The sequence below is a fragment of the Pogonomyrmex barbatus genome, unplaced genomic scaffold, assembly GCF_055798465.1.
Source record: "Pogonomyrmex barbatus isolate J1 unplaced genomic scaffold, ASM5579846v1 scaffold1, whole genome shotgun sequence".
NCBI lineage: Eukaryota > Metazoa > Arthropoda > Insecta > Hymenoptera > Formicidae > Pogonomyrmex > Pogonomyrmex barbatus.
Genome location: NW_028297098.1, coordinates 13,946,086 through 13,966,043, shown reverse-complemented (window position 1 = coordinate 13,966,043; position 19,958 = coordinate 13,946,086). Strand labels below are relative to the sequence as shown.

The following is a 19,958-nucleotide window of genomic DNA, read 5'->3' as shown; positions in this document are numbered from 1 at the left end:
TCTCCTTTTGCAGGTAGAATCCGAAAAGAACTAGCAAAACAATTGAACCACGGTTAAAGCTTAATGGATATTGGCGATATTGACGCTAAATTAAACGACGAATCGTTGCCTTAAAAGTCTCATCAATTAAGGTTGATTGAGGTTTATTGTCTTCTCTGTCTTGTATTTTTAATGGGAGGCGGGGAGAATCGGTTAATCATCTCTTTGATCTGCTCGAATATGTGTTTCCACCATATGTGTTTTCACCTTAGCAAAAGTAGCAAAAGACAATTATATCAGCGCAAATGTAGCTGCGAAAAAAATAACTCGGCGGTTCGGTTTGTCTTGTTGCTATCGAGAGCGGACCGAATTAAACTAGTAGAGAGAAGCGGACATTTAATTATTACGGTTTTCGGCTTAACTTCTGGCGCCCTAAAGAGGAAGTGGTTAAACTAACGTTAAACTAACGCTTTAACGCGCATGGGAATGGGAGGGAATCCGGAGAAACGCGAGCGAAACTCCTGACCTGATGGGAGCAATCGTCATTCTCTCTCTTTCTCTCTCTTGCCAACAAAATCAAATGCCTCTCTCATTATGCATGCCGCCATCCACGCCACTCGGGATACATACACATAAAGTCCGCAGGGCGAATATATTCGTAGAGGTATCGAAGAGCGTAGAATTCGAGTGCTCGACTTTTTCCGGAGAGACGGATCCCTCGAACTCGCTTTCCCACGAACACATCACGTTTCGTCGTTCAGTCTATTCAAAGGCAATTTCGCAGCCACCGAATCTTGCTTCTCAAGATTCTTCCTTATTCCAGAAACGAGCCTCGTCTCTCCTTCACTCGTCTCAATCGCTTCTCCCTCCCCCGCTCCCCCCCCCCCCCCTCCTCATAGGATGACTCGCAACTTCCGCGGTCTTAATTTTAACAATAGCTCTCTGATGACTAATCGACTTTTCCTCTCCGGTCAAAATTATCATAAAGGTCAGCCAAGAGCCGTTCCGTTATCTCTTTTCTTTCTTTCGCGCATATATGCGTTTAATATATAATAATGCATCACTTCATTTTCTTCATTTTGTCGTCCCGCTCATTTGCCGTTCTCATTAAAGTTTCATTAAAAGCGTGAAGATAATGAAACGGATACCGCATACTCTGTCTTCATTCTTTATCTTGTTTGCACTTACACCTGTCGCGAATAAATATTTTGCTTGAAGAAAAAGAGACAACGTAATGTAAATCACCGAAATATTAAGATTTCATATTTTCGAAGATACATGAGCACATTTTATTTCGAAAAAAATACAGTAAAAATAAAATTTAAATATATCGAACAGACTTGCTTATTTCCTGCTTCCGTGTTCATATATACTCATAACAAAGAATATGTAAGTATTAGCGTACACAGAAAAAAAATCAAGACTGTATATTCTCATATAGAGAGCGAGAATATTATAATCTTGTTAGAAAAATTTTAATATTGATGCAAATATAAATATATGAGCAAGAATATTAAAGTTTTCATATAGAAGATTTTTAATCTTGAGTTGAGTAAAAGTACTTGCACTACAAATACAAATTAAATGAAGACTAAAATTTTTAAGAAGATTATAATATTCCTCCTTATATACCATAAGAGAACATTTTTCTCGATTTAGGACTAATTTCTTTTTCAGCGTACAACGCGAACACAGCGCGCATTAGGATCGACGATAAAACAATCGTAAAGAATACAGAGAAATAACAGAAGAAGCGAGGGGCAAACCGCTTGACGTTTAACATTTCAACATTTCTCGAATGCTAACAAGAACAATGCTAAAATAACGGTACGAAACTCCATGAAAAATCAATTTTCAAGCTCGATATAGTTTACGAGTCGCTCCCGAGTGTTTTTGCTCGGGAACGACTTTTTCTTTGTAGCTACACTTTATATAATCGCCTGTCAAAAGTATCGACTTTTGCATCGGCTCTGAAAGGCTACGCGAGTCTGTATGCGCGATTTTCCATCGATCGACGTGGTCCCGTTTCGCAAATCGTGAACGCGTCCGCGCGTTTTACACGCGCGAATATATGTAGAACAAAGCGGCGCGCAGTGCGCGTTAAACAATAGATTCATCCACGTCGCCACGTTGCGTCGCTTAAACGCACGGCAAATGACATGCCGTCGCGCGTTGTCGTCGCTCTTCGGAATTTCACCCGACGCTCGCTCCGCGATATAATACAATATTTAATTTCTTCACGTCAACCTTTCGCGCACCGGTGCGAATTATATGAAAATGTTATTCCGCCACGTCGAGAGAGAGAAAAGTCTGCCCCCCTTCCCGAGCCCAAGCGAGAACATCGAACTCCATCTCTCTCTCTCTCTCTCTCTCGATGGAAACTGCCGCGTGAATCGCGAGATTTTAATGCGCCTCGTTAAGGGCTGCCAATCAATTTTATTATTTTACGGGCGAGTTGTTGGGCTTGATCATTCTTTTAAAAAAGAATCGGTCGATTTAATTTAATAGGGGGAATGATAAAATAAATATTGGAAATCTTGCGACGCATCGTTTTTTCCCGATGTCTTAAAATTGTTATCGAATTTTGGAACGGCGGCGGAGCACTCGGAACGAGTGAGATGTGCAAAACTGAGCGAATTTATCAACATCGTGCATGCCCAACGCAAACGATGAGGAAATGCATGTGTGCTGGTTCGTCCCGTTTTCATACGAAACTGTCTCGGGCTAACCGGGATTCCAATAGCTGTCAGACATTTCACCTACGATTTGAAACGTGTAGAATATAAAATCTTCTCGACGTAATATTTAAATATCGCTAATTTCGCGACGCGAAAAATTTTTAGCCCTAATTCTTTTTGCGTGGGCGATATTTTCGCAGAGAGCGAAATAAAATGTTCGTTCGGTCTCTTTATCGCTTTATACATCTCTATTTTTAATAAGCAAAACGAACAGGCAAAATGCGCACACATTTACGCGGAAACACAGCAGCACTTATTTGCTTTTCATTTACTGTCCTTTATTACATTTTTATACCTCGCTAAAAATATAATGAACGGAGTACGTTCCATCAAACTGGGAAAACGACCAACGTCAGAATTTTCATGTTACATTAGGCAAATAATAATTCCGCGATAATACTTTTTCACGTTATCGGCAGCAATATCGTGCCTTTTATCGATTTATTTGATAAAGGAAAAACGAATTGATTCGTGATATTTGCTAAGTGTTGTTTGACATGTAAAAAAAAAAAAAAAACCGTGACCGTTTCTCTTGAGCGTCCGGGATTGGATCATGAAAATTATGGCAAGCCTACATACGCGTAGCGTATGTTGGGTGTGGTCACACGTGTTGCGTGTCAATATCGTGCAATGTATGAGCACATACAAAAGGTAAAAGGGAGCGTCGAGCTTGTTTCGATCGGTGCGCGTATTCCGCACCGATGGCGAAAAAAAAAAAAAATCCGTCGCTGCTCGGACGATCGGATTTGTCGTTTGCACGAGCGAACTTCGCTCGCTCGGGAACCGAGCGCGGATATCAAGGCGATCGGACAAATCGCAGGCGCAATTAGATACAACAGATTACCAGCAAATTCAACTGTTGCAATCACGATTGTTATTATTGCGATATGTAATTGCTCGCCGCGTCAGCATTACACGTAATTTGCTCGGTAAAATGGTTCAAGCGAGAGGCAGATCGCCGAGGGAAGTCCGCCCGTTCAAGCAGCATTCCGCTTTTTTTCCGCTCTCGTTGCGAAATCGAGTGTGATTTATTTTTTTTCTATATATCGATATTTATTTTTCTGTATATAGTAGTTTTGAGAAAGAGAGAGAGAGAGAGAGAGAGAGAGAGAGAGAGAGAGAGAGAGAAGGGAGAGAGAGAGAGAGAGGAAGAAAGATAAATAGTTGGCTTCCTCGATAACCCATTCAATTTCGACGACAAATAGAATGCAATGAACGGCCGCATCGATTTTGCGCGATAGGCGACTCGCGTTTAAGAATTAAGGAATATCTTCTGCTTTCCCGTGCAATTTCCTCGCATTCGACGTTCCGAATATTTCGGCGCTTGTCCGAGAATGATTTACCGGCCGGTGATGCGACCGCGGATGGAGTTCTGCGCGATTGCATTCTATAAAAGCGTAGCGCGAAAACGCGCGGTCGGCCCCCGGTCGGAATCTTTCCAATTTATTTTCCGGGGATGATTCTCGGCCGTGAATAACGCCGGCACGCGAACCGCTTTCGAACCATTCGGTGTGTGTGTGTCGGATTTCATTTATAAATCGGCAAAGTTTATCCCCCCCCCCCCCCCCCGATTATTCCCCCCGGGCTGGAAATATGCTCGATGTCGCCGGCCGTGCCGTACCGAAGATTAATCGCGCTTCCCAATGTGAAGACAGGATAAATCTCCCTTATCACGTTTACCGAAACGAGATGGATTCCCGTCGGGAGATCCCCGATCTACGAAAATGGATTGGTAGAACTCGAGCGACGGAAGTTAGTTTTTTTATCCTGGCGCGTCTCTTAACTGCAATTTAACGTACCGTCAAAATATTTCCCGTATCAAAAGACGATCATCATTCAGCACAAATGATCAAAAAATTTCACGGCGAATTAAGATTCGTTCGATTCAAATAATTTCACATTCACATTTCATTTATTTTTCTTCATAATTTTTCTCTACTAACCTTAACATTATCTCAAACTGAAAAACTGAATTTACGAATTTTAAGCACATTTTAAATAAATTTATTTCATTACACATTTTACTTTATGACTTTTGACTCGGATGTAAATGCAAAAGATGTAAGGACGATTAAAAGACACTCTAATATCCTAAATTAAAGCTCTTCTCTAAACATTTTTCGTACATAATTTCTTTCTCTTTGAAAATTAATATTTTGTATACGTATGCTAAATATTACGAAGTCGCGTGAATTTTGCGAAAACATTCAGACGATGAAAAATCCCCGAATACGGTTAACCCCATGCATTGCATAGTAAATTAGGTCGTATACTAGTCTGTCGGGAAATCCGGTGGAGGTGTATGTTCGTGAGCTTCCTGCTGGGAGATTTCTTGCCAAATCGTTCGAGCTTGCAGCAATTTGCAACAAGTTTGGCTACTGAAACTTTTAAGAGCCTGCGAAAGACAATCTAAGACGGAAGAGGGACGGCCGGGCATCGTGATTACAAATTGAAAGGGGTGAAGGGCGAAGATGTCGCCTAGCGACATAAAAGTGCAATAAATCTAGCGCGAAAACTTCCGCAGTTTCTTGCCAAAAATCCAAAATAATCAGAGGAAGATTCACGAGTTAAAAATGATACGATGAGATACGATCCAAACATTCGTATTGTTTCTATATTTTTCAAGCTTTATGATAAAATTGGAAAAATTTTCTCTCTTCCTCTTTTTCTCTCACGAGCAGATTTTAATAAATTACATTAATTTTTTATATTAAAAATTTGTTAGAAATATTAAGTTGATTTTTGTGTTGTGTGTTCTTATATAAAAAAACGCGATTAATTAAATATATTAATAAAATGCTGAATAAATTGCACTTTTAAATCATCAAACATCAAACATCCGTACAGCAGAAACGCCGCAAAAATATAAAATTAAAATTACTATTTATATAAATAATTAAATATCGCAAACAAAGTTATTTGCAAAATTTTGACGTTCGTCGCATTAAATAGAAAAGATATTTATGGATCGTCCATTCGAACATAGAAATTGCGTCAATTGGCACAGTCAATTTAAACGTCAACGTCGGAATATCTGAGGGCAATTATTTTTATTATAGAGAATGCTTTTGACGGAGCGTCTTCTCTCCATTGTCCGCGCGAGCGCATCCCACGGCGCGATCGTTTATTAAACGACGAAACGCACAGAAAATTCCGGGTCGTTGCAACCTTTTTTCTTTTTTTTTCTTCAGTTTCGCAGGTGCTGTCGAAGCAGAACCGACGTTTCTCTCCGCTTCGTCGATCCGTTAAAGAATATCCGTAACGTAAGCGTGCGCCGTGTGTTTCGCCCTTTCCGTTCGGAGTTATTATCGTGGCAGCGTGTCGCATTGCAAACCGCAGCTATCGTTTTCCATTACGCCGTATAGACGTAACGATCTGAACAATGCTCAATTAACAAGGCATGCACACGCGAGCCGTGTGCACATGCGTAGCTTTTACGAATCGAATCAGAGTGTGTAGCGCGGCGCGTGATGACATCGATACATCAATCCACTCCACAAAGGCGGACAGGTACGCGCTCGAATCGCGAAAGGTTTCAAAGACGGACCTTTGAAAAATTTCAATTTGAAAAAAAAACGAGCGTCGAGAGAGGCGAATTTTTTAATCCATTAAAATTGGAATCTGTCCATTAAAACACATGTTCCGCTCCCTTTAATACTAGAAAGGACGAAAATCGATGGCTATCTGGAAAAATCGTTTTCCGCTTTATGCATAAAGGGATGTAAGAATCTATCTCCGATCTAAAAAGCCTCGTAACTTTCATCGACCGATCTACCGATCGAGTGCACGTCGAAAAAGCGTCAGATAAAATTATCGTTGTCGTGCATATTAATACTCTTTTGAGTAAACTCTCGCCGATAATTTTATTAATTTCATTACGGACTTTTCTGTGGCGTTCGAAAATTTTTCTCCCCTTCAAAAAGCGATGTTAACGGATAAAATAACGCTTAAAACGTGACGTTTACGTAAATCCTTACGTAATTCGGAAAAACCGGAGGAAGCTCGTATTCCCGTTCGGGGTGTCATGCAGATTGATGTCAAGAGGTCGTGGGGAGCACGAAAGAGACATTGATGGACTTACTCAACGTCGCATTGTTGACACGCGACTGGTCCGTCTGCGATCTGAGTAATCGCAGTCGATTCAGCTTGCTTTGTTGCTGGTCCAGCTTGTGCCTCAATCTGGCGAGTCTGTCCTGCTGTGCTGGCTCCTGAAACGGTAAACAGTGCGTGAATGCGATCGCTGTAGACAACTAGAATATACAATTGTGAACTAGAATATACACAATATGAACTGCGGTGAATCAGAAGATGGGAGGGGAATAAAACGTAACATTATCACAGCACATATCCGTGATTGCAAAATGGTTTACTTACTGGCACAGGGACCTCAATTTCAATAACATATTTTTTTTTTTTTAATTTTTTACAATTTAATTCTCAAACGCTCGAACATTTCAGGGGATGAATCTGCGCGTCGGAACATGCAAAAAAATCCGCTTCCCCCGTAGCTTCTTATCCGCGAGTTTAATTCGCCATTATCAACTTTGATGGAATCGTGAAATGAGATTACGAGATCCCGGAGAATAGGTCCACTGGGGGCCTATTCCCTCTTCGAGATCGCTCTTCGAGATCAAGGCTGCTCAGTCGTGAAGGTCATTGTAACGGTAACTGCACAATCGTATTACCGATCCTCCTCATCCCTGATCTTTGAGACGACGTAACCATCGTTCGAATTATCGAGGGTTGGTAAGGGTTTTAACTTTCGAACAAGTTGCCGAACTTCGGTTTGGAATTATTCTTCGATTGAGTTTTGATATTCTCCCAATGGTAATTGCCGTAACGCAGCCAACATTACGGGATATTACTCTGAGGAGATACTTCATCCGATGAAAATGTCGGAAATAAGCGCGAATGAGAACTCACCTGTGCGCCTCGAAGCACGGCTAAGCGGGCCTCTTTCTGCTCCAGGAGGCGCCTTTGCTGAGCGATTTCCCGCTGTTGCCTGGCCGCCATGCTTTCAAGCTCGCTGAGCACCAGCACAGCACCACCCCCGCCCACTGCTAACTGAAACAGCGAGATTAAATGCACGTGAGGACGTGAAACGTGTGTGCGTGAAAACAACGCGCAATCAGGTACAAATGCGCGACAGACGATGCCGAATCGCCGATATTCGCGATTAATTAGTAATTAATCGCGAATATCGGATTTTCGATCAACCCCCATTCATTGTTTCTTTATCTTTTGCGAACTTCTTGCACGGAGCGTAAAAGAATTCCGCCTCGCTAACTTCTTAAACAGTCTCCGATGTTATAAAAAAAAAATGCATCGTAAAATTTTCATCTTCAGCTTGAAATTCAAGACAAAGTTTTCTTTCTTGTTGCGATGTGTACTTTTTAAAAAAGTAAAAAATAAAAAGTTTAAGGGAAAAATATATATATCCATCATGTTGTGTGATGATTATTTTTAATCTTCCAAGAGGAAATTAAAGTTTTCTCTTAATGCAAATAAAATACCTAGAGATTAAAGATAATTTCAGTTTGAATTTTTATATCGAATACACGCACAATATATCTTTTGTAAAAATAACTTACACATCCTCATAAAAAAGACAACAGACAAAAATGTGAAAAATTTAAATCGAGAGATTCAAGAATCAGCGATTGACAACTTCATCCAATCCATCATTCACCGAAATTCTGACTTAATTATCGCTTACAAAGCAAACGCTACACACAAACGTGACATAAATAAATCATCGTTTATCACGCGACGAACAGAAGTCGTCAAGCCACACTAGCATTACTAAAACTAAAAATCTCTCTGGCTCTGTAAACCGGCCTGTCCATCCACATCGATTTCGCGAGAATATCGACTGCTTAGTTTACCCAACGTTTCCCCAAAATCCTTTTGCAACATCGGGGAAGAGGATGCGGCACGACGGCGCGCGCGAATCCCACCGAGTCGAGAGAGCGCTGGACCGAGAGCGATGCTGTGTGCGCGCGCGCGCGTCCGTGACTTCTTTTTGTTTCATCTCGCGTACTACCATCTGGAGAGGACCGGCCGCGCCGCGCCGCGCCCGATACCAGGTAGAATCCCAAGGTCGGCCCTTCGAATTCCACCGTGACAAGGACTCCGCGTAACCTTCGTAAGTCAATGAAAGTACGGCCGACGATGACGGGACGGCCGGCGGGACGGGTGAAAAATAAATGGGCGCCGAACGGACACGACGCGATTGAACTGTCAGCTGTCCCCCGCAAAGATCGTCAAAGATCGGGTTTCCTCTCGTTTCCGTGACTCCGTACCTTCGGAATAGTACCCGATGCGAGCAATCGAAATAAAATGCATTCTCGCAGAAATACGCTCGTGCTCGTACGCGCTTGTCCCTTTACTGCGGGTTTCTTATTGCGTTTTTACATCCGCGGCTTGGCAAAAGTATAAATAAAAGCAAAAGCCCCCGGCGACCGCCACATTCAATACTCGCGACGCGGTAGGAAAAGCTCCTGTCGCGCGCAGCTTATTGTTAGATAAATCATCTGTCCTCTTCACGTTTGAGAATCGAATTAACAGCGCCTCGCATTTTTATACTCGCGGAAAACATGCTGAATACGTTTAAATAAAATATACGGAATAGAGTACTCTTATTCTTTTGATATATAAAGAAGAAAAAGGAGAGGAACAATGATGGATCCGCGAGTCTCGCTCCCCATTGTCTTTCGAGACAATCGTCTCTGAAGACAAACCTCCTCCTCCCCCCCCCTCCCCAAACGCGAATCTAAAGTTCTGAGAAGCCTCGTGTATAATTCAGTAGTTCAAAGTAACCATGGATAACCAGAGGATCAGAATATCTACCGGAAGTTGAATACCGGGCGTATCTGGCGCGTCGTACAATATCCCGTATATATCGATACCTCTAGACAATATGTTATTGTTAAAGTTAATCCTCGTTGTCGCATAATCTCCCGTACTTACCGTCTCTCCCGACGGGCGAATCATAGCGGTCTCGAAGCGGCAGTCACAGCGAAAGTATCCGCATATCCGCTCGGGACAATAACGCGATGCGCATGCATGAAACGGGGGAAAGATAATATAATACGAGTGCCTTCGGCGGGGGCCCGTCGTTCCAGCTTCCGTCTCTTTTCATTCTCGCGCGCGGTTTGCTCATTCGCGTGACAGTTAATTGTTTGCGCAGCCGAGAATGGCGAACGAAAACGTGCCTGGCGTACGGCGGCTACGCGTCGGCGGCGACGCGTATCGCGATCGCCAGGAGAAATGAAAAGGGAGCCATTTTCCGACAGCTCCGACAAACACGCCGAGAGAACGAACGAACGATTCTCGCCTCCGATCGCCTCCATTCAATTTCATTATCCCGCTACGATACATACCGAGACATAGCGAGATACACAGAAACATTAAAACGAACCGAACGCGCCGAGTTTTCTGGATTAGACTCGTCACGCTTCTCGAGCAGCGATGCCGATACTTTTTTTTCTCTCTCTCTCTCTCTCTCTTTTAACAAATGCATTTTATCAAATGAGTTTTCTTACACTGTGGGATTTATAGTCGTGAGACACGAGTGTCTCCCCTTATCGCGGAAACGTTACTCTCAAAAACTCCGGTTGCACTCCGATTATCAGAAATAAAAATCTTGGGAAACACTACTCTTTCCTCCTCGAGGATATCTATCTAATTTATTTAAGAAGTACATGCCCCACGTTTCTTTCTATTAATCTTCGGAACGGAAGAAATACCTTCAACAAAAGATAATTGCGCACGCCACGAGGGTACACGCCGCGGCGGTTCCTGCAATCCTTTCACGCCGAGTCCTCAATTTGATCTGGCCAGCTCCGCCGAAAGAAATATTAGAAGGGAAAAGGTAATCTTCCCGGCCGATAACCAACAGAATTCGTTTCCGTGCGTGAATGGGCAGGAAAGTTGCGCGAAAAGATGCTCCCTCGGGAGGAGAGCACGGTAAGCGAAAAAGAAATTTCTCATAGAGACGGATTCTCGTAGGAGAGCGGATAATCCCCGGGGGATGATCCGCCCGGGCGATCCCCCCCCCCCCTGCAAAATTAATTTCGAAGAGCCTGAAAACAGGTAGCGCGGAAGAAGCCGTAATCGGCAGTTTGTCTCGGCTAAGGCGTCGCTCTCGGGTCGAGATGAGGTCTCCTCCTTTTTCGGGGGGGGGGACCACCCATTCGCGAAATTAATGAAAGTGCGACTCACGTCACATCTACGTAAAAGACGAAAGGCGAAAGCGGAATTATATAATTAACTCTCACGCCCCTTTCCCGACTTCTCCCATTACGACTATATTTTAATATATAGCTTCCGATTTCAATCCCTTTGTGCATTTCGCGCCGAGAAAGAAATATTTCATGTCCCCTCCCCCCCCCCGTCCTCCCACCCCATCCCTCTTTCTCTGTCCGTCAGCATTTCGAGATATTCTACATAATTCTCAAACAATGTGAAAATTGACATTTTACAACGGTAACTAGTCCATTAAAGAGAAAGAAAATTAATCAAACTATGAATAAAGTAATGAAACTAACGAGATCTATTCTCTCTCTTGCATCTTTTCATATCTCCTGCGATTAAAAGGAAACAGGTATATGCTAACGCTCTACAAAGGAGAGTAAGAAAATGAATGTAGAAAGTACAATAACTAGACTTAAGCGGAGAAAGAGCAAGCTTGCAATTATGCAGATTACACGCTTATGCGATGGAACGCGGTACACTGATAAAAATGTAAATATAGAGGATTCAGATTAAATGCTTTTCTGCAGTATTTAGCCGATCATCTCTGTAAAATTAGAATATTCCAGTCGTACGTGCGTTTTTATTAAATCCACAACCAAATCAAAATTTTTTTAAATGATTAAGCTTTAACGACGCGCGAAATTGATGCGTACGTATTAAATAATATTATGACATGTAAATGGATTTTTCAATCGACTTTTTTACAACATCATTTTTACAGCGCTGGATTTTAACAGCGTATTAAATTTGACAGAACACTGAGGATTTATATATATATATATATATATATAAAGTTTTCCTCAGTGTTCTGTCAAACTTCCATATATATTTTACACACACACACATATATATATATATATATATATATATATATATAATATTGTTATATTAAATTATTATATATATATATATATATATATATAAAATAATTTAATATAACAATATAATATGGAATATGTTTCAAATTACGTTTCCAAAATGTTTCTAGTACGTTTGAATAATGCATAGTCCGCCGTAAGAATAGCCAAATATCTTGTTTCCCACTAACTTGTACGAATTTATTCATGTACACGTGTAATCCTCTCCGCGTCGGCAGAGCGAAAAGCGAGACGGCAAAGTGCGATCGAGTAGAACCTTACCTCGTTGCTTACTCGCTCGCCGTTGTTGCATTCCGTCTCTGCGGTGTCCGAAGGAAGTTTTTCCTTCACCGGGACGGACTTGGACTTCCTCTTGGATTTTCCGTGATGGAGCTTTACCGCCACGGTTTTCACCTCGAAGTTTTCCCGCGGATAGACGCACGCCAGCATCCTCGGAGTGGCATGGACCAGCCAGCAATACCGCACGCCCGATCAGGACTTCGCTTCTACGCGATTTACGTTCACGCAAAAAACCAACCCTGTTCTCGTTTTATTCGGAAATGTTCTCGTTTATTCCCCCTCGTGCACTCTCACGGACGCGATACGATAATAATGGGCGGCTTTGAAAAAGGAAACAACGTTTGTGTCGCGTTGATAAAATCGCAAGACTGCATACTGGATTTAGTTGGGACGGTATTCCTCAAAAATATTTGCCATGCGATAAAGTTAGAAGCTACAAATCTCTAAGGAATAGGAGGGAGATTCATTTTCGGTTGACAGCGAAATTTTTTTTTTAGCATAAAAATAAATCTCTTCTATTTTTAAATATATTAGAGATGTCATCCTATAAAAAAATATGAAATTTTATCGATAAATTTTTCTCATCGAGAGTTGTTTCGATCAAAGAGTGGTACTCGCATAAAAAAGTTAAAAAAAAAGATTTTGCAATATTCGAGAATACTGTTCTATTCACTATTCGTTATTTCTCGTCGTTTCATTTGCTATTTATTTAATCTCGATAATTTAATCCTATAATTAAAGGTATACTCTAATTAGCGATTGGTGAATGACGCACCGACGATAACGTGATATTTACTCAAAGCAAATGAATATTATCTGCTACCCATGCGTTCGATATAATACCATCAGAATTTATCTTTATGCAATTAATTTATTAATTGGAAAAGGAAAATAATTTTAATGGCGATATTTCATATAATATGTCTTTCTATAAAAACATTCAGAAGATGATATTTCATTTACGTTTCAATTATTTTGATAATGATATATTAGGTATTTTATATCTCTTTTTAAAACTATTGTCAATAAATATTGATACGTTTCTGCTAAATTTTAAATCAACGTTCCTTCGTCGATATTACGTAAGTGTTGTCCTTTATGAAATATTAATGTGGTATCTTTCCTTCATCCTATGTACATCCTGGGATGTACAATTGTAGATTCACCGAACAATTTGCGGGTGCCTCTCGAGATTTAAGGGCCCTAAGCGACCACCTATCGATAAATCCAGCGATGTAAGTGTAGTACGTTGCTTTTATAAGCCACTTGACACGAATCGACATGTAGTAGCACTTTAAAGATTCAGGACGGCGGCGTATCGAATCGCTCGTAATGCACGTAACGCGCGGTGCCGTACGAATAAAGATAGAGATAAAGGCAGAGATATCCCGTGACTTTTCAATCTATCATATTACGGCTTTATGTGTCTCCGCATTACGGGATTTTATAACAGAGTGTCTACTCAAACCCGCAAAAAGAATTCCCTGACAGTTTCCTGATTTTCAAGACAATTTGTCAAAAATTTGTTAAAATTTCCAAAATTAAAGTATTTTTAAATGTATCTTATAAATAAACGTATATTTAGTGTGCAAAATATTTTCTATTCGTATAAGTTTAGAAAAAAAAAAACGTAAAATAAAAAATTAAGAGTCACTCGAATTTCAATAAATTTGCAAAATTTCGAAAGAAATTATAAGGACTTTTAATGAATAAATACTTTATATTATATAAAAGTTTCAAACTTTATTTCCAAAAGCTACAAACAAAAAATTATATAATAATTGGTACTAAATTTAACTTTTATAAAACCATTAAAATAAATATCCGCCTTCATTAAACAAAACTGCATTTAACATGAAATCGTTGTTTTTAACGATACTGAATATTGGATAGCCGTAAAATCAGTGTGCTCTGATGTTTAGAGTGGGTGGTTCCATCGTTATCGTTAACAATTCAATCGGTCAACTTTCAATTAATAATACAAAGATAAAATATTAGAAAAAGTAACTTCAACAAAATTTCCTGATTTTTTCAAAATAAAATTCCTTGAGAGTTCCAGGGAGATGTTTCAATGTTTTTCCAGACAGTAAACAGTCTGTTATATAAAAACAAGGTAAATAATAAAACAGAATTAAAAAAATATAATCTTTTTCTTATTTTACGATCCCTAAATTTAATTTTGCTAATTATGAACTATAAATTAGCATAGCCATTATTCTTAACAAAGTATCAAGAAAAACAACAAGCTTTTACCGAATAAAATTTTAATAACATCATTGTTTAATAATATCGTCGAACTCTAGTATTCGTCTAATAAAACATTTTTGTCTAATAAAATTATCGCGAGACAACAAGACAACAAGTTTTGAACTTTTCCTAGTTTTCAAGTTTTAATATCATGTATCTTGGAAACTAATACTTAAATTAAAATCTTGTCAAAGTAAAAGCAAGTTGCCTGAAGTTTAATAAAGAACAACTCGACAATTCCAGTTATTTCAGTAATTAAAAAAATTTGACAACTTTATCGTTTGTAGCAACAAAAATTATTTTCGTATCTCGATATTTTCAAAAACGTAAAAAATGCGATGAGAGAAGCAAAGATGCTTGATGTTACCGTTAAAAAATATTGAGAAATATTGAAAAATATTGAGAGATAGAAAGATTTAGTGTAATTCCGATAAATAAATTGCAACATTCGAATATATTTTTTACAAGTGAAACACATCTCAAAAAAACTTAGTCATTTCGCTCGCTTATCATCACAGACTTTTATAGCCTGAGCTTTCCTTTCTCTCTCGATATTCGTTCTCCTCGATATTCAACGTCAAATAATCTATAACTTTCTCGTATTCTTTCGTAAAAGTGAGCTGACGCCGCGCGAAATCGATATGAGGCCGGATTTACGGACTTTTCCGCAAAAGATGCGGAATGAAAAATGAGCCGCGGGAAGCATTCGGCTGTGTTGGAAAATTCGAAATCCTTTCGATATTACGATTCGGAATTTCGTCGAGACCGGCTAAGAAAAGTGAGAGACTCTTGCATTTCTTGGCGCCTCGCCTCGTGACCTGATAATTCTCTTACTCCTCCCCCCCCCCCCCGTTTGTGAAGTGGGAATATAAGGCGTGATAATGGGCTCTATCTTAGGACCCGAAGAATGAAGTTACGTTCACATCGCTCCGCTGAAAGTCACGAGGAAAATTTCGATACAAATGCTGTTAAAATGTCATCAAAATTTTTTGCCAACGTTTAACTTTTTAATCGTGTTCTTTCCAAGATGGGCCATGAAATGTGTTGAAAAATCCAATATGTTACAAAATTTATGATTTATATGAAATACAACGTGCTACAAACAAGCACGCCATTTGTTTTCACAATATATGATAAATTTTATTAATATGTGAGAAAAGATTGTATTATTATTATTAAAATATGGATGTATATTATACATTTTTAAGAGTGCAATTATCAAAATCAAAGATTTCTTATTAAATTTATTTACTATCAAGTTAGAATTCTCTTAAAAAAAAAAAAAAAATGTTAATGATATCTGGAGCAAAAATATCTGAACGTAATTGAAGAGTTAATAATAGCAACGCATCAATGGAAGCTGCGACAAGTAACTAAATGAGTTTTCAGCCGGTTAAGAATCGCAAATGTACTCTATTTTCACTTGATCTCATAGCTAAGAATAATATACTTGCTAAAACGGAATCGCACTCCTAATTGCTAATACAAATTCTGCGGACGCTCAATCTGCTTCGCGGTATACAAAATTATTAATGTACCAGCATACGAATCTTAATTTTAAAAATACAATACAATACAAAAAAAATAAGCCTACAATCCATTTTTTAAAAATATTCAGAAATATTCTCCGCAAATAGTCAATATGTTTTCCAGCGTTTAAGAAGAGATACAATTTCCATCCATAAAAAAATCTATGAAAAAAGAATATTTCTCCTATACAAAATATTAAAAAAGTTTACGTATGTTCGTATTCTCTCCCTCCCTCCCTCTCTCTCTCTCTCTCTCTCTCTCTCTCTCTCTCTCTCTCTCTCTCTCTCCGGAAAATTTTATTCGGGCGACCAAATATTCTCTTCAGATATAAACGGAGCACTGGCACGTAACGTGCCTGGCAAGATGGTTAAACGAGTTGCCGCGTTTACGGTACAGAGCGCGGCGCGACGCGACAACTCGCGTATACAGGGCGAGCAGAAGTGCATATCAATTTATGGAAATGAGAGAACACGCCTTGCCGCGTGGCTACGTCTCTCGTAGCCGACGACGGTTTTGCGCGACGGCGCGCGCGTTGATGGCTATCCAATTTGGCATGCAAAGCCCGGATAGCGAGGCGCGCAAATTAGATTTCGACGTAATTCGCGAAAACGTCGGCCAAGTCGGTTTTCCGGAGGGGGGCGTGCGGCGAGAGACCGTCGAAATTTAGACGGGTGTATATAGGGCCCGACCGAGCGGCCCGAATTCGTCTTAATGAAAGAAAGGGAGCGACGGTAAATTGCGCGGGGACAAGGTCTTTCGGAGAAGCCGAGCTAGTTCTCATTCGTGGATTCTTCGACCCACTTGGGAGCGAAGCCCCTTCCAAACGCTAAAAATTTGATAAAATAAACATCTCTCTTTTCTCCGTTGCGTGCATCCCCTTTCTATATATACGAAGACGCGTGAATAATTTCTCGTCGGCGAATCGAGCGAATTCAACAGGTTTTTATCGAGCCCGATTATTATGTGGCGCAGATGCGGGTTACGATGTCGTAATCCGTCAATTTCGCACTACGGTGAAACACACACACACACACACACACACACACACACACACACACACACACACACACACACACACACACACACACACACACCACCACACGCGCGCGCGCGCGTATACGCGATCTGGCAAATAGGATTAAAGTTAAAAACACCCTGGAGAAAAGAGCGCAAGCAGCGCATACTATAAGTACATGGCCAGTAAATAACAGTCAAATAAAACGAGAGATCTTACATATGAGAACTTTATTTTTGTTTTCTCGCTTTTAAACTTCCTGGCATTTCTTGATCAGAGAGAGAGAGAGAGAGAGAGAGAGAGAGAGAGAGAGAGAGAGAGAGAGAGTGTGTGCAAAGATCATTCTGCGAAAAGTGCAAAAAAATTAAATTAAATATTTCCAAATTAAATATACCTTTTCGAGAATTAAAAGATGAGAAGAACGACATTTCATATGTTTATTTCATATGAGCTTTAGTGCTGCTTGATTTGATCGAAATAAACCTGACATAAATTAGTGAAACATTAGCGAATCGGGCGTTAGTAGAGCAAGTTGATAAGCGAGCCGGGGTAAACGGGTTTTTAATTGAAAATGCGATTCGCGGCATTCGCGCCACCCTCCCCCCCCTCCCCCCGTCGTCGTCACTATGTGTATATCCTGTCGACTCGGAATGAATTAGACCGGCGCGGACGAAATGGGTCTTTCGAGCGCCTTGGACCTGTCGACCGTGGAATTTACGATTCGTCTGTTGCACGTGGAAGCTAAGGAAGTCGGGAGAGAACGAACGGTAATTTTGCGGCAGCGGGATACTTCCAAGGACGTTCCCCGATCGAGCAAGACTAAACAGGAAAATCAGATTCGACAGCCGCTTCTCCGCCTCGCCATTATCATCACCTCCGGCGGTTCTTTTCGCGAAAACGCTAGGAAACGCCTTTTCAATCGCTCGCGTAAAATGTAAAAATTTCACAAGTCACGAAAGAACGAATCTGCGAAAGAGTCCACACCTTTTATCGAAGGTTGTAAAAAAAATTCCATTTTCCTTATAACGTCTTCCTCTAAAAATATCTCCGACGAGTATATTAAACATTCTCTTTAAATCGTCACGTGTGGAAAAATAAAATCGAGAATTGAATTAAAGGTCTGCGGTATACGCGCGACACGGTTTTGAAAATTTTTTCCTCCGCCTCTCGAAACACTCCGTAACAACGGCAACGATAATATTATACGTAAAAGCGTAAAGGTCTTTTCCATTGTGTAACCATGTAGCATAAAAAATTTTCCATTTATTAACTTACATGTCGCGTTCGATCTTTTGTACAATATTCTTGTATTGTTTCTATCATCGATGTTATTATTTTTATTTTCACATTGTTATCTTTCCATTTGTAATATTAAAACTATTTCGGTATCGTCATACTGTTACGATTTTTTTTTTACGTATGCATATTACGTTCCTAAATTTCCATGCTGCGCGAGGAAAGAAAGCAGGAAAGAAAAACTAAAAAAGTTAATCTTCTGAAACATACATTTTTTTTGATGCACGGAATTTCTTCTTTCCGGCGTCCAAAAGCATATACTAACAGAATGAAACTTTCGCGTGACAAAGAGCGGACAATTTTGTATCGCGTAAAATCGTCCGACGCGATTTCTCCGCAGAGGCCGCACGCTCCGCAGGGATACTAACTTGTCTCGTCTCTCTATTTCCTGACTCATCAAAGTTGTACGTATCGCGATTCAAGGTGCACTCCTCGGACGAACGAACTCCGGAAATATAATCTCCGAACGCGGCAGTGCGTTTCAGTTTCGTTTCCGCGAACGTCAGTTTGACTTCCAATTTCGAATACGGAGTACGAATACAATTTAGAGCTTAATTCACTGACGGAGTTTCGGAAGCTCCGAAAATTTCCAGTTCTCCAGTCATTCAAGGGAGTTTCCTTCCTTTTCTCTGACAAATTTTAATTGCACCGACTAATATGAATATTACCTAAGGCTTCTAAGCCGTCACGGCAATTATGTCGGATTATATGATACGTCAAAAACGAAAAGACATACGCGATCTATCTTTTAATATATAAGAATAATATATAATATAAGAAAAAAATAAAATTAATTCTCGCGCGTGATAAATTTACAAACGCTAAAGACTCACCTTCTTTCTCCATTTTTCACAATTCAATAGATATTCGATGTTGTTTGAAAAATTTTTCTTTTACTACGCCAGCTTGATTTTCAATAAATACATTTATATAAACATGGTAATTCGATTCTTTTAATCATCAAGATAAATTTAATTCTACCTAATATCGTTCAAAGGAGCGATCCCTTAATTGCTTTGAGAAGTGTATTAATGCGGTCGATCCGCGATAGGTACTCATGCATATAACGATATATAACGATAAGTACCATTACACGATGTAGCGGGTAAGTGAAGATACGCTTTGCGAGAATCGTAACTCTATCGAACTTGGTAAAGTTATTTCGATGATACAATTCCAAGTTCTGCATCAGGCTCGAGAGAGCTGTCTACCGCATGGTAACGTGATTTGAAGTAGTGTAATCCCGAGCTGAGCATCTACGTGTGGAAACGAATGTGACAGTAATTTACATCTAGATTATACATGTAAAATGTGTTTTGATGCATAATGCATACAAACAACCCCTCGCAATTGAAGGATTTGCAGAACCCGGTAGCCCAATCTATTCTCCGCGAAACTTGAGAAAATTAATTTTAAAACTGATTTAAAACCTAAACCTAAAATAAAAAAATTATTATACAAGAGGGAATTATTATAAATTGCTATAAACCAATCTATATGTGTATAATATTAATATGAAGTGATAAAATTCGAGAAAATCAAATATATATTTAATTTCTACAATTACGCGGAATTGCAAGCATTTTTATCTACTTTTAAATTTTGGATTAAAATCTTTATTTACAAAAGATTGAACGTAATTTTGAAAATAATGCTGAAATCTGCATTTCCAAATATGAATGGTTATAATAACTCTTTTTGCTACAGGTTTTTGTCGAGGCGATATCTCAAAAAATAACA

The 19,958-nt window shown here is 39.7% G+C and overlaps 1 protein-coding gene across 10 annotated transcripts in view; it reads right to left on the bottom strand.

The window, feature by feature from the left end:
- LOC105431859 (Ankyrin-repeat, SH3-domain, and Proline-rich-region containing Protein) overlaps positions 1–19,958 on the bottom strand; it is a 59,381-nt gene that overhangs the window by 10,077 nt on the left and 29,346 nt on the right. For 3 of the 10 annotated variants that reach the window (XM_011646321.2, XM_011646322.2, XM_089080106.1), the window contains 3 exons: positions 12,113–12,450; positions 7,641–7,781; positions 6,799–6,925 (listed from right to left, as the gene is read on the bottom strand). In XM_011646321.2, coding sequence (XP_011644623.2) covers positions 6,799–6,925; positions 7,641–7,781; positions 12,113–12,280 — 436 coding nt within the window. In that variant the 5' untranslated portion in view covers positions 12,281–12,450. Of the gene's footprint in view, positions 1–6,798; positions 6,926–7,640; positions 7,782–9,686; positions 11,068–12,112; positions 19,124–19,958 lie in introns of those variants that run through there. The other 7 variants (XM_011646325.2, XM_011646326.2, XM_089080129.1 and 4 more) reach the window with 4 other exon arrangements.